Here is a 15,638-nt window from a genome sequence, read left to right as displayed (position 1 = left end):
GTAATCATATATTACTCGCGTGATTTTATGGTTTTTGATAATTTACCAAAACAGCTCACCATACAGCTCCCAACCATATAGCGAGTATTCTGTCGATCTTCTTTCTCTAAAGAGGGGGTGTCTTTGATGGTTGCTCTGGGAATTATCACTGGTAATGAATAGGGGAATGTAAAAGCATGCCAATAAGACCAAAGCACAAATTACAACTGTATTGTAGTGGCTTGAAATAGCGTAACGAGGGTTCCTTTTGGATGAAACTTGAGCTCATCTAGGTCCCCATTCAGTAAATGCTGCACTGTGAGGTCTGAAAAGATGTTCTCTGGCAAGTTCTCAGGCTGGTCCTGTCAGTACACTGATAACAGCATATGGGTAAGTCTTAAACATAAATGAAACCAGAATGGGGGGGAGGGGAACAATCTGGATAGATTTTCTGTGAATCAAAAAACCTAATTTGGTTAAGAAAACCAGCAAGGAGTTGTGACTAATTCCCATCATCCTAAAATAAACTAAACGAAGGGCACTAAGAACATAAGTTAATAGACGGCATAACTGAATTGTTGGTAAGTAGCACAGGCATGAAAATGACCCAAGAGCCCCTGTAGGCCCATCAGAAAGACCAGAAAAGAGAGCAGAGCTCTCTGCTAATCATGTTTATCTTGCAACTGAAAGAGGGCGAAGGGATCCTTCTTGCGTGTGTGTGTGTGTGTGTGTGTGTGTGTGTGTGTGAGAGAGAGAGAGAGAGAGAGAGAGAGAAAGAGAGAGAGAGAGAGAAGGCATTGAATTCAAAATTAGGCCTTTGAATTAAATTTAGAAGAATGTAAGTAAACAATAGGGGAGAAAAGGCAAATCATTTCATGGAGTGCGTAAGTTAATAGTTAACCTGAAAATGAGGTCAGAATCTCATTCCATATGTTAAACTACCCCAATTAGGTAGCGCTAAATGTGTAACTCTCAGGCACAATTGCTGAAACCAAGAAGGGGCTCTACAGGACTGAGGAGGTCAGCCGGAGGTCTGTGGCCTCTACTTAATAAGAGAGTACCATTCAGGGGACTGTTCTAGTTAAAACTGGAGGGTTTCTGTCTGTTTGCTTTTTTTCTTACTTTAGTTACTCTTGGTTTGTTATCATTTGTAGTATTTATTTTACGGTTAAACTATAAGCCTAAGTTGCATCACCGTGGGGGGAGAAGCCTCCTCCCGCAGGCTGGCGGCTGGTTTGTCCTTGGGCATCACTGGGGGCCCGAATGCCCACAGATGCTGAGAGCAGCGTGGGTCTAATAAGTAAACACCAGATTGGAAACTGAAGGAGAGGCCAGGTTGGGGTTGGGGGTGCTCCTTATGGAAGTCCGTGGGCTGCCCTGGGCAGGTCAGCTGTCACCAGGGCCTGGCCTTGATTTTCAAACATGTGGTCAGAGGAGAGGCGGCTGGGCAGACCCGCGTTCAGTGGTCCCATGAAAGGCCCTCAGCAGGGTAGCCTCACTGCCCCTCAGTCTCACCCTGTCCCATGCTGTCCCACTCTGCCCCACACTGTGCAACTCTGTCCCTCGATGTCCCGTGCTGTCCTAGAGCGTCCCTTGCTGTCCCCACACTGTCCGTCAATGTCCCACTCAGTCCATGCTGTTCCCCTGCTGTCCCTCCCACGCCTCGGCCCGCAGGCCTCCCCGTGCGCGCGGGCCTCCTGCCCTGCGAGGCTCCACTGGCCTTGGCCCGGGAGTCCTCGGCCACCCCCGCGGCGGCAGCGAACCGCGGACCCGGTAACACCCGCCAAACCCCGCCGGGGCCAGGAAACGACGGGAAACCCCGCGCGACGCTCGGCGCCCCCTTTGGCTTGGGAGGAACGCGGGCCGAGACCGAGCTGCCCTCACACTTCGGAGAAAAATTCAGCCTCAGGATTCTGACGGCTCAGCAGCCGCTGCTTGGATCGGGCAGAGCTGAGGCGCGGAGGCCGCCGAGGCCCAGAAACGGCTCCCTAGGACACAAAGGCTGCATCACCGCGGGGCCGCGCGACGCCGGTGGACCCCAGGCCAGCGCCTGGGCCGCGGCATCGCCCCTTTAAGCGGCGCACGGCCGGGATTGGCTGAGCGGGGGAGGTGGGGCGCCGAGCGTCGACGTCACGGCCCCGCCACTCGCTATATAATGCGGCGTCGGCTGCCGCGCCGACGGCGGCCGAGTGCGAGCGGGGAGCGCGAGCGGGGAGCGGCGGCCAGCGAGTGGCGAGGCGCCTGCGCGGTGTCCGGGCCCCTTAGCCCGCGGCGCTGAGCCAGCCGGGACGGACATGCGCGGGAGGGCGCCGTGGGGCAGCCGCGGCTCCGCGGGGGTAAGGGGCCTGCGGGCCGGGGGTGGGGTGGGGAGGGCGGCACCGCCCCGCGCCCCCGCCCCTGCCGGGCTCCTGCGCCGGGCTGCGGGCGGCTCTTGACGCTGGGCGGGTCCCTGGGGCGCGGAGAGGGTCGCCGCGATGAGGAGCTCCCCGGACGGATGAACAGACGGACGGACGGGGGTCGGTGGGAGGGGCCGATCCGGAGGCGCTGCGCGGGGGCCCGGGCTTCGGGAGCCGCGGGCCAGGGTCCTGCGCCCGTGTGGCTGGCGGCGGCCTCGGCGTCCTCCTTTCCACAATGGGACTGCGCTGCCCCGGCGCGCACCGTGTGCCCGTCAGCCCCGTCCCGAAGGCTGTGCTGGGGGATGGCCGGCCCGCGGTCCCCCAGCTCTGTCTCTCGACGACGACGGTCGTCCCGGTCAGGGTCCTTGAATTCCACGGGGTAATTCCGAGTCCCCCTCCGCCTATCTCAGAAACGCGATCCTTTGGTCGGAGCGTCCTAAATACTGTTTCCGAAGCAATGGAAGTGCAGAATTCTGTGTTCGGAACGTGACTGCTTGTTGGGTGTTTCTCGTGTGTATGTGCGTGTGTGTTTATATGTGTATCACAGCCTCGTACAAATTAGATGACTTCTTAACCATGATTGGTGCTGTACTGGTGCTTCCTAAGTCTTTATTAGGATTTCGTCATTGCTTGAAAGGAACCAGTCTCTTACCTGATAAAAAAATATGAATAGATTGTTAGTCATAAACTTAAGTGCAGTCAGAATAGACTGTAGCTTTAAAAGAGATGTGTTGGTGACTTTAGGTACACCTGCAACACAGGTAGGGCCGGACTGGTTTCTAAGCAACTGTCAGAGGTGAAGAAAGGTGAGGTTAAAATGCCTTTTTTTTTTTTTCTTCTGAAGAACAGTATTTTGCACAGTTTTCAGCTTTTATAAATCTGTAAGAGTGCAAAGAATATGTGTTTGTTGAGGATACTGAAACATTCACCATACCAAGTCTTGCTTTTTTTTTTTTTTAAACTCCTTCCCCCCCACCACTTTTGTAATTACACAGTTTTCAGCAAAGTTTTACCTGAACAGACCAAAGACAGGAGACCAGGTACCCATTTCAGGAATGGACCAAAGTTTGCTAAGACAAAACAAGCGTTGGCTTCTTGTTAATTGTGCTATGATTGGTTACCGGTATGTTATCAGATAACATACTGCTATCTTTTCCAGATATTAGCAGATTTGAAGACAAATACATACAGCTTTTAGCCTGAACTTCAGACAGTATTTGTCAGCTTCTTCACTGCACACAGAGGTTTATTTTCAGCTGCATGTCTCAGTGGATACTGGCTAATAGGTGATAGAGGTCCTGGGCTTACAATTTATAACCTGACATATATTAGATTGTAAACTCCTTAAGGGCAGGAACTGTTCCTTGTACAGCTTCTATCTTGTGCAGCCTTGCACATAGTTGATGGCTGATAAATAATTGCATGGAAGCATATTTTACATCTTAAAGCTCAGCAGGATTGGACCAGTCACTGATAAGGGTGGAAAGCAAATCTTTTTTTATGGCTGTTATGAAATGTCTAAATTATTCATTTTTTCACCAGATAGGTAAAATTACTGTTTCAATGAATTGTTTCTCCTACCTTCATTTCACAATAGGTACTGGTCACTCTTTCTGTGAGATTTAATTATACTGTAGACTTGAGTTTTTGTGTGAAAATAACTCTTAACTGCTGCTTCTCAGAAGTTGAACCAGATAATACTCCCTTTCAGCTAATACTAATGGTAGCTTTTAAAAGCAAGTTGCCTAAATTACAGGTACTATCTAACATGCTTGAAACTGACCTGAATGTCTACATACCATCAGGTTGCTTTAGAAAGGTGAGCAGAGGAGGGAAAGGTGGTGCCAAGGGTAATTCCAGGAATTTGAATGTCATCAGCTCTCTCTGCCAGAGAAACAGCTCTGCTTTCAGTCTCAATAAATTTGAATTGGTACCTCATCGTCAGGATTCTTTTTGCATCTTTTGGTGCTACTAGTGTTTGGCCATGCTTCATAAAAGCGAACGAATAACCTACTAGATACTAGATACACAAGATCCAGCTGTGGCATTCTGGCGTTTTTCGCACAGCATAAATGCAGGCTCTGTAAAGGTGGATAAAACTGGTGAGTTTCAGGGTTCTGAAAGTAACTAGCATACTAGAGAAATTTGCTTTAAGGTGGGGAAAAGTTAGTGTGGGACTCAGATTTCAGAAAGGGAAAAAAGGGTTCTGCAATTTGGAATCATTACTGATACTTTAACCCAATTCCTCATACTGTAAAATGGGGCAGTATTTCTAAGAGGTGAATCTTCCAGGCCTTGGTGAATGTATTTGTAGACTATGGGGCTCTGGCTACATGAGATTTACTCCTTTTCCACTCCAGAGTGCCATGATTCAACATTTCAGGGGAAGCAGTAGGAACGTAAGGACGAGAAGACATTGAAGCTCCTCTTGAGGACCCACAGAATGGGAAACCTGGCCAGGTACAGGTTATTTCAGATAATCTGTATTTTATTCGCTGAGTAGAATACTCTTCTAATTCTTCTCACGGCTGCCTCTTTTTCATCATTAAATTTCAATTTAAAAAGTCGCCTCAGGGAGGTCTGCCCTAACTACCCTTGTCAGTCCGGCCTCCCCACCCTGTCCTCCTGGGGACGTTATCACAATCTGAAATTGCTTATTGTCTCCTCGTTACATTGAGGCTTTCTCAGGCGGCAGCCACGTCTCTTTCACTACCATAGGATCTGCTCCAGAATAAGCACTTGAGAACCATTTGTGGCAATAACTCATTCTTGCCCTCTAAGAATTTGTGACTAAAACCCTGTGCATGGAGCTCCAGTTCCTGTCTCTGCAGTTGACTCGCACTGAGGTCTTGAGCATTTCGCTTAGCCATCTCTGCATCAGTTTCCCCACTGATAAATAAGAACATCAGAAAGAGAAGTGAGGTTGGGGTGCCTTGGTGGTTCAGTCCGTTAAGCGTCTGACTTCTGATTTTGACTCAGGGTCATGGGATGGAGTCGTCATCCCCCACCCCCTCCGCATTCAGTGGGGATTCTGCTTGGATTCTCTTTCTCTCCCTCTGCCCTGCCCCTTGCTCATGCTCTCTCTCTAAAATAAATAAAATCTTTAAAAAAAAAAAAGGGAAAAAGAAAGAAGTGAGGTTTTTGCCTAGAATGAAGAGACGGTGGAGAGGAAAGGAGTGAAAGTGTAGCAGGGGAGTGCTGGATTAGAGAGCAGAAGAGCCTCACTGGCCTTTCTGCTAACAGGAAGATGTTTGGCCTCACTTCCTCATCTGCAGAATGCAGAGTCTAATCCCTGCCTCCTCTTACAGGGATGTTCTGGGGATCAGGTGAGATAATGTAGCAGAAAGTGCTTTGTAATTTGTGGAGTGCTTTACAAATACAAGATATTCTGTTATTAAATTCTAGACTTTAAAATGGAGCCTGATTGTAACACCATTGCCGGGATCCATGCTGCGAGAGTGTGTTAAAATGAGGCCCATTGGGTATATGTGGGGACCCCTGTTATGGGTAAAGACAGACCTGCTTGATACCAACTATCTTGTAATGAGTTGTGTAATGGTGAGCCATCAGTGTATCCTCAAAGATTGAGGGCTTTGAAAGAATTGCTTAAAGTAGTCACAGAATATAAAATTGATGCTTAACCCACCCTTCCGGAGGATACATAGGCCAGATCTGCAATTAATAACTTTCACAAGAGGATTTGAGGGAGTTGAAGTAAAACAGGGACTTTCATAGTCTAAGCGTTACCCAAGAAAAACTAGTAGCAAGCAGCAAATCCCCAGAAAAGTCTGTCTGAGCCACACTTAACACAAGCCTTCTAGTGGGTCAGTTAGGAGACCGAGGGGCTTGGAGAGAGAGGCCCGGTGGTGTGGTGAGAGCCTGGCTTACGTCTCCGGGCCCCACTGTTGACCTGGAGCGAGGCATTTGGTGTGCCTCCAGTCCCTCATCTGTAAATGAGGGTCATAATAGTAACCAGCCCCATGGGGTTGTTGGGAGGATTACATAAGTTATATATATAAATCACTTAGAACAATGCTTGTCAGATAAGTTTCCAAGAATTAGTTTATTTTTTGTACTGGTTTTATGTTCATTGTGACAATCTGGAGTCACCCATTGGGTGACTCCAGTGCTCATTAAGTAAATTTTCAAGTTTTAAAGACTGCCTTCCCATTATTGGACTATTGTGCTCCTTGTTAAGATGAGAATAGAACCCACGTGTTTTTTCCATTTGGAAATCTATTATGTGTATGTCGAAAACGAATAATATTTTCCCACCCCGTGCATGTGCCGGTACTGATCGTAGCATCTGTAGGAAGCGTACAAAGGACAAGAGACCACGTCCCCACCGTGGTCCGCTCCTGCCTCTGCGCGAGGCTGTGGAGGACACTAAGCGAATCAAAAGGCTATTGATGACGATGCTGTGGAACGAATAGGTTTTTGTTAGTTTGCCGTTTCTGAAAATACTCAGCTAGAAAATACTCTGAATTATTCAAGAAATTATGTCACTCAGCTTTGCTTTCCACAGTCTGAAGATAAATTATTTTCCTTGTTGCCTCCGTTTTTACCACCTACAAGTGGGCCGTTCCACGCTGGCCCGCTGAGGGGAGGCTGGATGCCGCGGGGAGGCTGGATGCCCGGGGAGGCTGGATGCCCGGGGAGGCTGGATGCCGCGGGGAGGCTGGATGCCGTGGGGCCAGATGTCCCTCCCCACCCCGCGGAACCGCGCTGCCTGGCTCCTGAAACCGGCACGTGTACCTTGAGTTCCTGCAGGAGCATTTCAATTACATTTTATTCATTAACTTAATATAAAAGACGTGAAGTCCTCTATGCTTCTAACACGAAGGCCATTTATGCTTCCCGTGGTAACGGGGGAGCGCAAAGGAAATTCCTGCCCGCCTGCCCCTTCGCTCCCTTCCCCCAAATCATGGTCTGTTACGGTGAAATCTGAGAAAAATCCTGAATTAGGGCCTTTGGTTGGGAAGAGTCCTTGGCTCAGTAAGTAAACTCAGGTCACGCAGCACTGGAACTGTCATAGACACCGAATGTGTTAGATGAGCGTTAATCAGTAAGTCTTCTCGTGTTATTAATAAAAGTTAAACTTCTGTCAGACGGCCACACTAAATGTCCAGTGTGTCAGACAGCTTGGCTGCCAGTGCTTTAGACAGGAATCACGATAAAAACGATGGGATTTTGTTTTGTTTTTAATATTCTCAAAGGTGGTTATTTTAGGCATTTTCAGACTGAAGATACACATGCAGATGGGGGCTTATGTGGGCAGGCTCGAAAACCATGGAATTGAAAATCTTTTTTTTCAGTAAAAAATAAAATCATGGAATTTGTCACATTCTGAAATCAGTTTCTTTTTACAAATCTTGGCTCTGAATAGGATTATCTTCTCTCTCTTTGGGCAAGGAAATAGTGGTGTAGGTAGTTGTTAAATAAGGGTGAAAAGACCATTTATCACCCTGAATAAACAGAAATCAGGTTCTAAAACCAGATTGAAAGAAGGAAATTACATCACACTTTTAAATAAGGAAGCGCTGGGCAGAACTGGATGAGTTGTATGACAAAAATGTGCCCCTCCTCCTCTTGTGGATTGCTTTTGAGATTTATTAATGAGACCTGCTGGAAGGTAAGCACTTCCAGGTTACTGTCATAAGGTAGCTTGGTATTTAAAAAAAAAAGTTCCAAAGTGACTTTCCTCAATCCAAAGTCATGTGATTTCACCTTAATAAAGCATGTGTGGTATGCTTTTTTGGTGTAACCTTTTTTGTTTTGCTTAAGGAAAGCGACCTTAAATTTAGCAACAAAAACAGTGAGTGCGGAAGGAATGGTGTGGAAGAGAAGGTGAAATTCATTATTTTCAGAAAGCTCTCCCCTGGTTGCTTAAGTGAATGTACAGTAATAGAAACCAGTTTAGAAAGTTACATTGTTAACCACTTAAGCTTCGAGTTTTTACCCAGTCTGCAAACCGTCCACTTCAGATTTTGGAAACCAGTGTAATGAAAATCTCTCGCCTGCTCCTTACCTACACTTGTCACATTATTGTCATCGGGAGGTGTCCACCCACGTTCGGTGAATCCTGTAGCTCCTCACTGATTTACGGGAAACGTGAGTCTGTCATGTCAGTACTTTTTAAAAGTGAGATGAATATTTTCTCAATATCCATTTAGTAAATATTTATCAGAAACGAACGATGCCAGGATCTACACAGGAGGGGGGGGGGGAGAAAGTCCTGTCCAAAAAGATTTGGAGGATGGGCAAGGAATCGGGGCATGGCACGAAATAACCCAAGAACATGGGGACCCTGTGCGGCTTTTCAGCAGGGAGCCAAGTAGAGGACAAGGTGGTGTGACAGATGGCCTCCAAGGAAAAGGTGCATTCTAACAGATGAGGGGAAAAGAGAAGCAAGAGCTTGAAAAGGTGGACCAGGGCCTGCCTTGTTAGAGAGGCCTTAAGGCCAGCCTGCAGAGCTTAGAAGCGTTTGAAGGTGTTTGAGCAGTGGAAGATCTGAATTTGCGCTCCAGTTCAGGAATATGGATCTGGTCCTGGTGTGCAGGGCAGGGTCAGGTCTCTTCAGACCCAGGGCAGAGCGGTGCCCGTGAACAGAAGGAAGAGAGGTTTGAGAAGCAGTGTAGAAATAGGCTATGGAACTGGGTGATTGAATGGACACCTGTTGTAACTCAGGTTATTAAAAATGGTGCCTGTAGGAGAAGCAGGATCCTCGCAGACCCTGAACTGGCTTGGGAAGGGGGAGGGGGTGTGAAGTAACTGACGGAGTTCGGTTTGTAGCGTGGCAGATGCCAGAGGACCGTCCAAGTGGAAAGATAATCACCAGACAATAGGAAATGCAAAGTGGAAGCTTGAGCCAGGGCTGGAGTCGAGATTCAGAGATTGAGGAGCTGTCTACGTAGAGTTGAAGCCGTAGAAGTGGATCCAAACTCAGGGAGCCCGGTGGGGGAGGGGAAGCTGCAAGGAGAGCAAATCCAAGGACAGCCGCAAGAAACAGATGGTCTTAGGGGATGTATTTTTTTGTCTTGAAGTTTTAAAAAAGTGATGTTAGTAGGGAACGGTAGTTCACATCTGGGATCGGTATTTAACTGCATTTTTGACAGTCTAAAAAGGCTAAAGGTCAGTTGATGAATTTTAGGGAAGTTCTTTTGCCCAAGGTCGTTCTGATCCTGTTCGACACCAGACTGCCTGGGTTCACATTTGCTCTCACAGTTTGCATTTCATAACAGAATACCATCTTGTGCTGAGAGATACTGATTTCCCCACGTAGGGCTATTTTTGCAGTTGCTTTCCTAATGAATTGTCAGGTAGAGCTGGCTTTACAGTTGACACAGAAACAAAAATTGAAACACTGCAGCATTAGTGAAATTTCCCTGGAGCCGTGGGTTTCTTTTTAACTTGATGCTGGCTGTGCCGATTTTTCCGGAGGAGGGTGCATACTGCAGACCTGGGGAGTTCTGAGAGAGGCGTGGGAGAGCAGCAGGTGGCTTCCTGCCTCGGCTGGCATTCCCGCGAACACGCCTGAAACACTGCTTCCAAACCTACGGCAGGTCACCCTTCCGCAGCCTGTCGTTGGAAGTTATTTTCCAAAAGAGAACATGCAGTTATGTTTCTCTCCTTGCTTCTCCCATGCAAGCAAGTAGGAAGTTCGGACAGTTTCATAACACGTCCCATTCACAATTCCCCATTGAAATGTGGAGGCAGGTCACCTTCAATGAATACACAAAGACACTATTGTGGTCAGAAGTGAGCTGGCTTAGTGAACACAATTCTTTTTATACTAAAAAAATTTTTTTTCTTAAAGCTAACAAGTAGGTGATGGAAACAATGAATAAAAAATAACTTTCTAGAACGTATACATAATTTTAAGGGGCCATCGAAATGTGAGTTTAGAATTCCGAGGCCATTCCAAGCAGAGGCGATAGTTACACAATCATTCTGTTGAAAGCTAAGATTTAGATTGCATTAGGAGGCTGACACGCAGTAATTACGAGGAGCACTTGCTGGCCTGCAGACAGGTGGGGGTTGGGCCTCCAGGATCCCCCGCAGCATTTTCCTGTAATCTGGATGAGGGATCTCCAAACGTGTGCTTTCAAACTACTTAAATACCATATTCTTCTTCCTATCTTGGCCTTTCGTTTTTACATCACCACAGATACTTTCCCTGTGGTCTTGCCTGTGCTTGTTGGGTGCTGGGGGGGAAGCGCCACATACCACCAGGCCAAGTGCCTGGAGGGAGCAGCGAGCAGTGTGTTCTAAAAATGTTTCTTTGTTTTTTTCTTAAGTTTTCTGTAGCTTTCCTTAATCCAGGTAAAGTAAAAACACGTGTGTTTCATTTCAAGCTTCTGAAGACCAAAAATAAAAAATAAGACTTCCAAATAGCTTAGATTTCTTAAATGGTGGGGTCCCCCCCACCCCGTTCTTAATCGTATATCTTTGAGAGACTGATCCCAGGAAAAGAACACTTGACTATTTGAAATACTATTTGAAACCTGTTTGAGTCTCTGCCTCATGTATCAGAGCAGCTGGCTTTGGGAGGGTAAAAAGCTAGGACCAGTAACGGCCCCATCTTCCCTTTGTCACTGCAACATTACTCTCTCTCATTTGTGTCTGCGTCAAAAACAGCACTTGCGGAGTGTTTTTAATCTGTAGCTAAAAAAAAAGACCCCGTGCTCTATTCATCGTGTGCGTTCAGGTGGTCCTGACGGTGCTAAGAATTCGATGGCGCTCGGTCCTTGAGCACTTGCTGTGATTCACGATTGAGACCTAGCCTCTCTCCTGGACTCCCAGTCTCGTGGGTGACAGATCTGTCCATAAAACCAATGACCTGTGTAGCCCTTCCGCCGTCCCCTGCATGCACGTCGCACTCAGCTGTGTCGCCCCCAGTGCTCAGCACACCGCCCGGCTCCGGGCGGCTGTACCCCTGCCTGGGGAGAGCGCGAGACAGCGCTCGGAAGCGGCTGTGCACATCCCAGAAGGGGTCAGTGTTACCCAGACAGTTGACAGATCATGTCCTAGTGTCCGAAAGAAAAAAGCCTCCCCTTGCTCTAAGGAAGCGTGACTCTCTGAAGAGAGCAGAGATGGATGCTAGTGGACACCTCGAGAAAGAAGGTGTGGGGCGGGCTCCTGGTCGACTCCAGACACGGACCACCTGGTGAGGAAGAGGGTCCTCACACCGAGGACGTCCTAGAGTAAGAAAAGGGCACTTACTTAGCCTCCGTCACCCTTGCCTTACAGCGAGGCGTGAATCCCGAGGCACTTCACGCAGGAGAATGTGAAGAATGTGCCTGTAAGTGTGTCTTTCAGCGGAAGGAGGACGCTGTCCCAGGCCTCTGCTGAAGCCCGCAGCCTTGCAGAACTTGATTTTTGCAGGATAATGGAAATGAGGATCTTCGTATCTATTTCTTTATTCTCGAGGAGGTAGTAACTGGAGAGTTTGTCCTCGTGGGGTAACGCGGCGCCACGGTACAGTCTCCGGCGCGGTGGCAGCGCTGGGGGTTAGCGGATGCCGGTCCTGCAGGACTGAATACAGTGATTTCTGAAGTGACCCGGTGGGCTTAGGGGACCGGGACCTCCGTGCCCACTATAACCGCACTCTGGAAGGTCGGGTCGTAGGACGTTAGAGAGCGGTGTGCGCTTTGGCCAGCGAGTGGGATTTGTCGTGCAGGTGTTGGGCTGCCATCGGAGATCTGCTTTTGCTCTCCGCGGATTATTCCTCACTTAGCCGCAAACATTTCAGAGCTTTGATTAGTACTCGCCCCCCCCCCATTGTTCTCAGTGTCTGCATTTAAGTGCCATCCTGAGAAGTAAGGATGAGTTCATCCCGAAAGGTCGGGATTGAGTGAACATCTATAACTAAATTTTTCTTTCCCACATCCCCCCAGATTCTCTGCTGTTAGCTCTGTGTGGCTATTTGTGAATTGTTTATTCTCTCGTCTCTTCTCTGTCCCGCACCCGCAGGGAATGCGAGCTACTGGTTGACCGCAGATCCCCAGGCCTCACAAGTGTGGAGACCTCCCAGAGTCAGACACCATGTCCACGGCGGGAGTTGCTGCTCAGGAGATTAGAGTCCCATTGAAAACTGGATTTCTGCACGATGGCCAAGCCATGAGGACCGTGAGGACCTGCTGGGGCAGCCGCAGTGAGTTTGAAAAGTAAGCGCAGGGCAGAACGGCCCTGAGACCTCTAAGCCCGTGATGGTAAGCTGAGATCGAGAATACGACGGCTCCTTGGTCATGACCGAGATGTTTTTCCTTTCCTTTCAGTCACTTTTTGGACATTGACCCCATCACCATGGCCTACAGCCTCAACTCTGCGGCTCAGGAGCGCCTCACGGCTCTTGGTACGTGTCCTGGAAACCCCAGCGGGGCCGCGCTTGAGGGCAGTCGGCCGTGGGGCTGGGCCTGGCTGGCCCCGGCCGGTCCTCCAGCACCGCGCTGAAGTGAGGAAGCCGCCCGCACCGTGTCCGGCGGGAGCCTGACCCCTGGTGGCAGCCTGACCCCTGCTCGCTCTCGAGCCACCCCGCCTTCGCCCTGAGTCACCGGTGCCCTGACGAGACCTGTGTGTGCAGGTGTGAGCTTTCACGGTCCGTGAGCTCCGATGCCAGCTCCGATCCGCTTACAGCTTTTAGGGACCTCGGAGGAGAGCCCTCGTCTCTCCCAAGTATCGGCTGCGCATCCGAGGGAGATCGAGTAGTGTCCACGTGGATACAGGACTTAGGAAAGCGTGTGATGTGCCGTGTGGCCCGTGTGACGGGGACACTGTGTTCCTTGGATTTTTGTCAGGAGCACCTAGCACGTCGACGCTCTCCTAGCGTCACGATGGGCTAACGGTGCGGACCCGGTGTCGCCTCGCTCACTCCCTGCCTGCCTCGTGTCGCCACATCTCTTACATGGCCGGGCTGGTGTGGTGCGGTCGCCACGTAAATTACACGCTGCTCGTCGTCTGCGAGTTTTGCACACGTCACAAAACCTGCCGAGATGTGTGGGTGTGCGCCGCACACATGTCCGAGGGAGATGGCAGAGATAACTCGGTCTTTGAACCGGATCACGGGCATGAGCAATCCTCTGGCCCTAATTACACCTGGGCCGCCCCACGGGGGTTCTCAGGGCGGCAGCCGCCGGTGGGCGCTGCCTTGGCACAGAGCCGTGGGCGCAGGGAGCCGGGCTCGGCCTCGCGCGGGGGGGGCAGAGCACGGCGCGGGTCCTCGACTGACCTTCTCGTTCGTTCCAGGGCACGCGGCGACATGCGGTCCGAGGAACGGCAGCCACTTGGCAGAAAACGGCCCCGCTCAGAAGCCCAGCCTGGCCCCCCTTCTCGTCCCCCCGGGCGAAGACTTGGGGCAGCGCGAAGAGGAGCGAGTCGTGTGTGGTTTTAGGAAGCTCTCCGTGAACGGGGTCTGTGCGTCTCCTCCTCCGCTCACACCCATAAAGAGCCCCCCTTCCCCCTTCCCCTGCGCGGCCCTCTGTGACCGGGGCTCCAGGCCCCTCCCGCCGCTGCCCATCTCTGAAGACCTCTCCCTGGACGAGACGGACTGTGAGGTAGAGTTCCTCACCAGCTCGGACACGGACTTGCTCCTGGAAGACTGTACGCTCTCAGGCTTCAAATACGATGTTCCCGGCAGGCGAAGCTTCCGTGGGTGTGGACAGATCAACTACGCCTATTTCGATACCCCGGCTGTCTCGGCCGCGGACCTCAGCCAGGCCCCTGATCAGACCGGCGGGGTGCAGAATTCAAACCCTCCTCCGCCCCAGAGCCACCGAAGATTAAGGAGGTCTCATTCGGGACCAGCTGGATCCTTCAACAAGCCAGCCATAAGGATATCCAGCTACATACACAGAGCCTCTCCGAACTCCGATGAAGACAAACCCGAGGTTCCCCCCAGGGTGCCCATACCTCCTAGGCCAGTGAAGCCGGATTACAGAAGGTGGTCAGCGGAAGTGACTTCTAGCACCTACAGTGACGAAGACAGGCCTCCCAAAGTGCCACCAAGAGAACCTTTATCCCGGAGTAACTCCCGCACACCCAGCCCCAAAAGCCTCCCGTCTTACCTCAATGGGGTCATGCCCCCTACGCAGAGCTTTGCCCCTGATCCCAAGTACGTCAGCAGCAAAGCCCTGCAGAGACAGAACAGCGAAGGGTCTGCCAATAAGGTCCCGTGCATTCTGCCCATCATTGAAAATGGGAAGAAGGTTAGCTCGACACATTACTACCTGCTACCTGAGAGACCACCGTACCTGGACAGATATGAAAAGTTTTTTCGGGAAGCAGAAGAAACAAACACAGGCGCCCAAACCCAGCCACCGTCTGCTGACTGCGGTGTCGTCTCAGCCGCAGAAAAGCTGGACTCAAAACCAAAACTGGATCTCGGTGGCCACGTGAAGCGCAAACATTTGTCCTATGTGGTTTCTCCTTAGGCTCTGGGGTCGTGGTTCAGCAGGGGCTCCCTAGGAGCCAATGGCTCCCAAGCCACTTTCCCGTTTGGTTGAGGTTCACGGGGAAGTGGTTCAGGTTGAAGAATCAAATAGTTGAAGCCTCCGTCTTAGAGAGAAGGGGTCAGAGCAGCCGGGAGGCGCTCTCATGCCGAGAAGCCCCGAGTTTGTTGGCGTTGGAGGAAAGTCTGCTCCAGCCCGGAGTGTAAGCTGTGCGGATGGGGAGGGGCGGCTGGGGAACCTTGGACATGTGTAGACATTAGAGACCTGTAGACGCCTGTGGCCTAACCACAGGCCATAGTCACTGGGTAACCAATTAGTTGCTGCCTTAGAGTAACATATATTCAGAATGATAAAACAAGCTGGAGAACGAGTCCTGACCGAAAATTGAGCAAAATGGAAGAAAACACAGTATTGTTTAAATCGGAATCATAAAAAAACAAAAACAAAATTTTTGCTTAGTCAGTTTGCAAGGGTCTGGCTCTCGGGCCCGTGAAGTTCTGTCTCCTTTATTTCCACAATCACCTGTGCCACCGAGGGCAGGCCGCACATCCGTCCGTGACTCTGCCTGCCCCGTGTAAACACCGTCCCGGGGCCTGGGTCCCTCCGGGTTCTGCCTTCTGCTCCGTCAAGGGGAGGTTGGCCGTGTGCTCAGCTGCTGTTTTCACCTGTGCACGCATGTCTCACACATGAGACATGAGAAATGAGAAGATACCAGAATCCGTACATGATTTTTCCTGACAATTTCTGCTCCGTTCTGCCTGCTGGTGTGGCCCACTGTGGTGCGGGCCTTGCAGCCGCGGGGGGGGGGGGGGGGGGG

General features: G+C 50.4%; 1 protein-coding gene across 3 annotated transcripts; it reads left to right on the top strand.

The window, feature by feature from the left end:
* Positions 1-2,186: 2,186 nt before the first annotated feature.
* Positions 2,187-15,250, top strand: ERRFI1 (ERBB receptor feedback inhibitor 1). 3 transcript variants are annotated; one of them, XM_040645732.1, is made up of 4 exons: positions 2,187-2,315; positions 12,348-12,541; positions 12,653-12,729; positions 13,620-15,250. In XM_040645732.1, the coding sequence occupies exons 2-4, from the start codon at positions 12,420-12,422 to the stop codon at positions 14,801-14,803; spliced, it is 1,383 nt and encodes a 460-aa protein (XP_040501666.1). In that variant the 5' UTR covers positions 2,187-2,315; positions 12,348-12,419; the 3' UTR covers positions 14,804-15,250. The 3 variants fall into 3 exon arrangements, with proteins under 3 accessions (XP_040501666.1, XP_040501668.1, XP_040501667.1); XM_040645734.1 differs by lacking the exon at positions 2,187-2,315 and adding an exon at positions 2,737-2,754; XM_040645733.1 differs by lacking the exon at positions 2,187-2,315 and adding an exon at positions 4,429-4,835.
* Positions 15,251-15,638: the final 388 nt, after the last annotated feature.

The sequence above is a fragment of the Ursus maritimus genome, unplaced genomic scaffold (genome assembly GCF_017311325.1).
Source record: "Ursus maritimus isolate PB19 unplaced genomic scaffold, ASM1731132v1 scaffold_32, whole genome shotgun sequence".
NCBI classification, from domain to species: Eukaryota; Metazoa; Chordata; class Mammalia; order Carnivora; family Ursidae; genus Ursus; species Ursus maritimus.
This window is presented reverse-complemented; position numbering and strand designations above follow the sequence as displayed.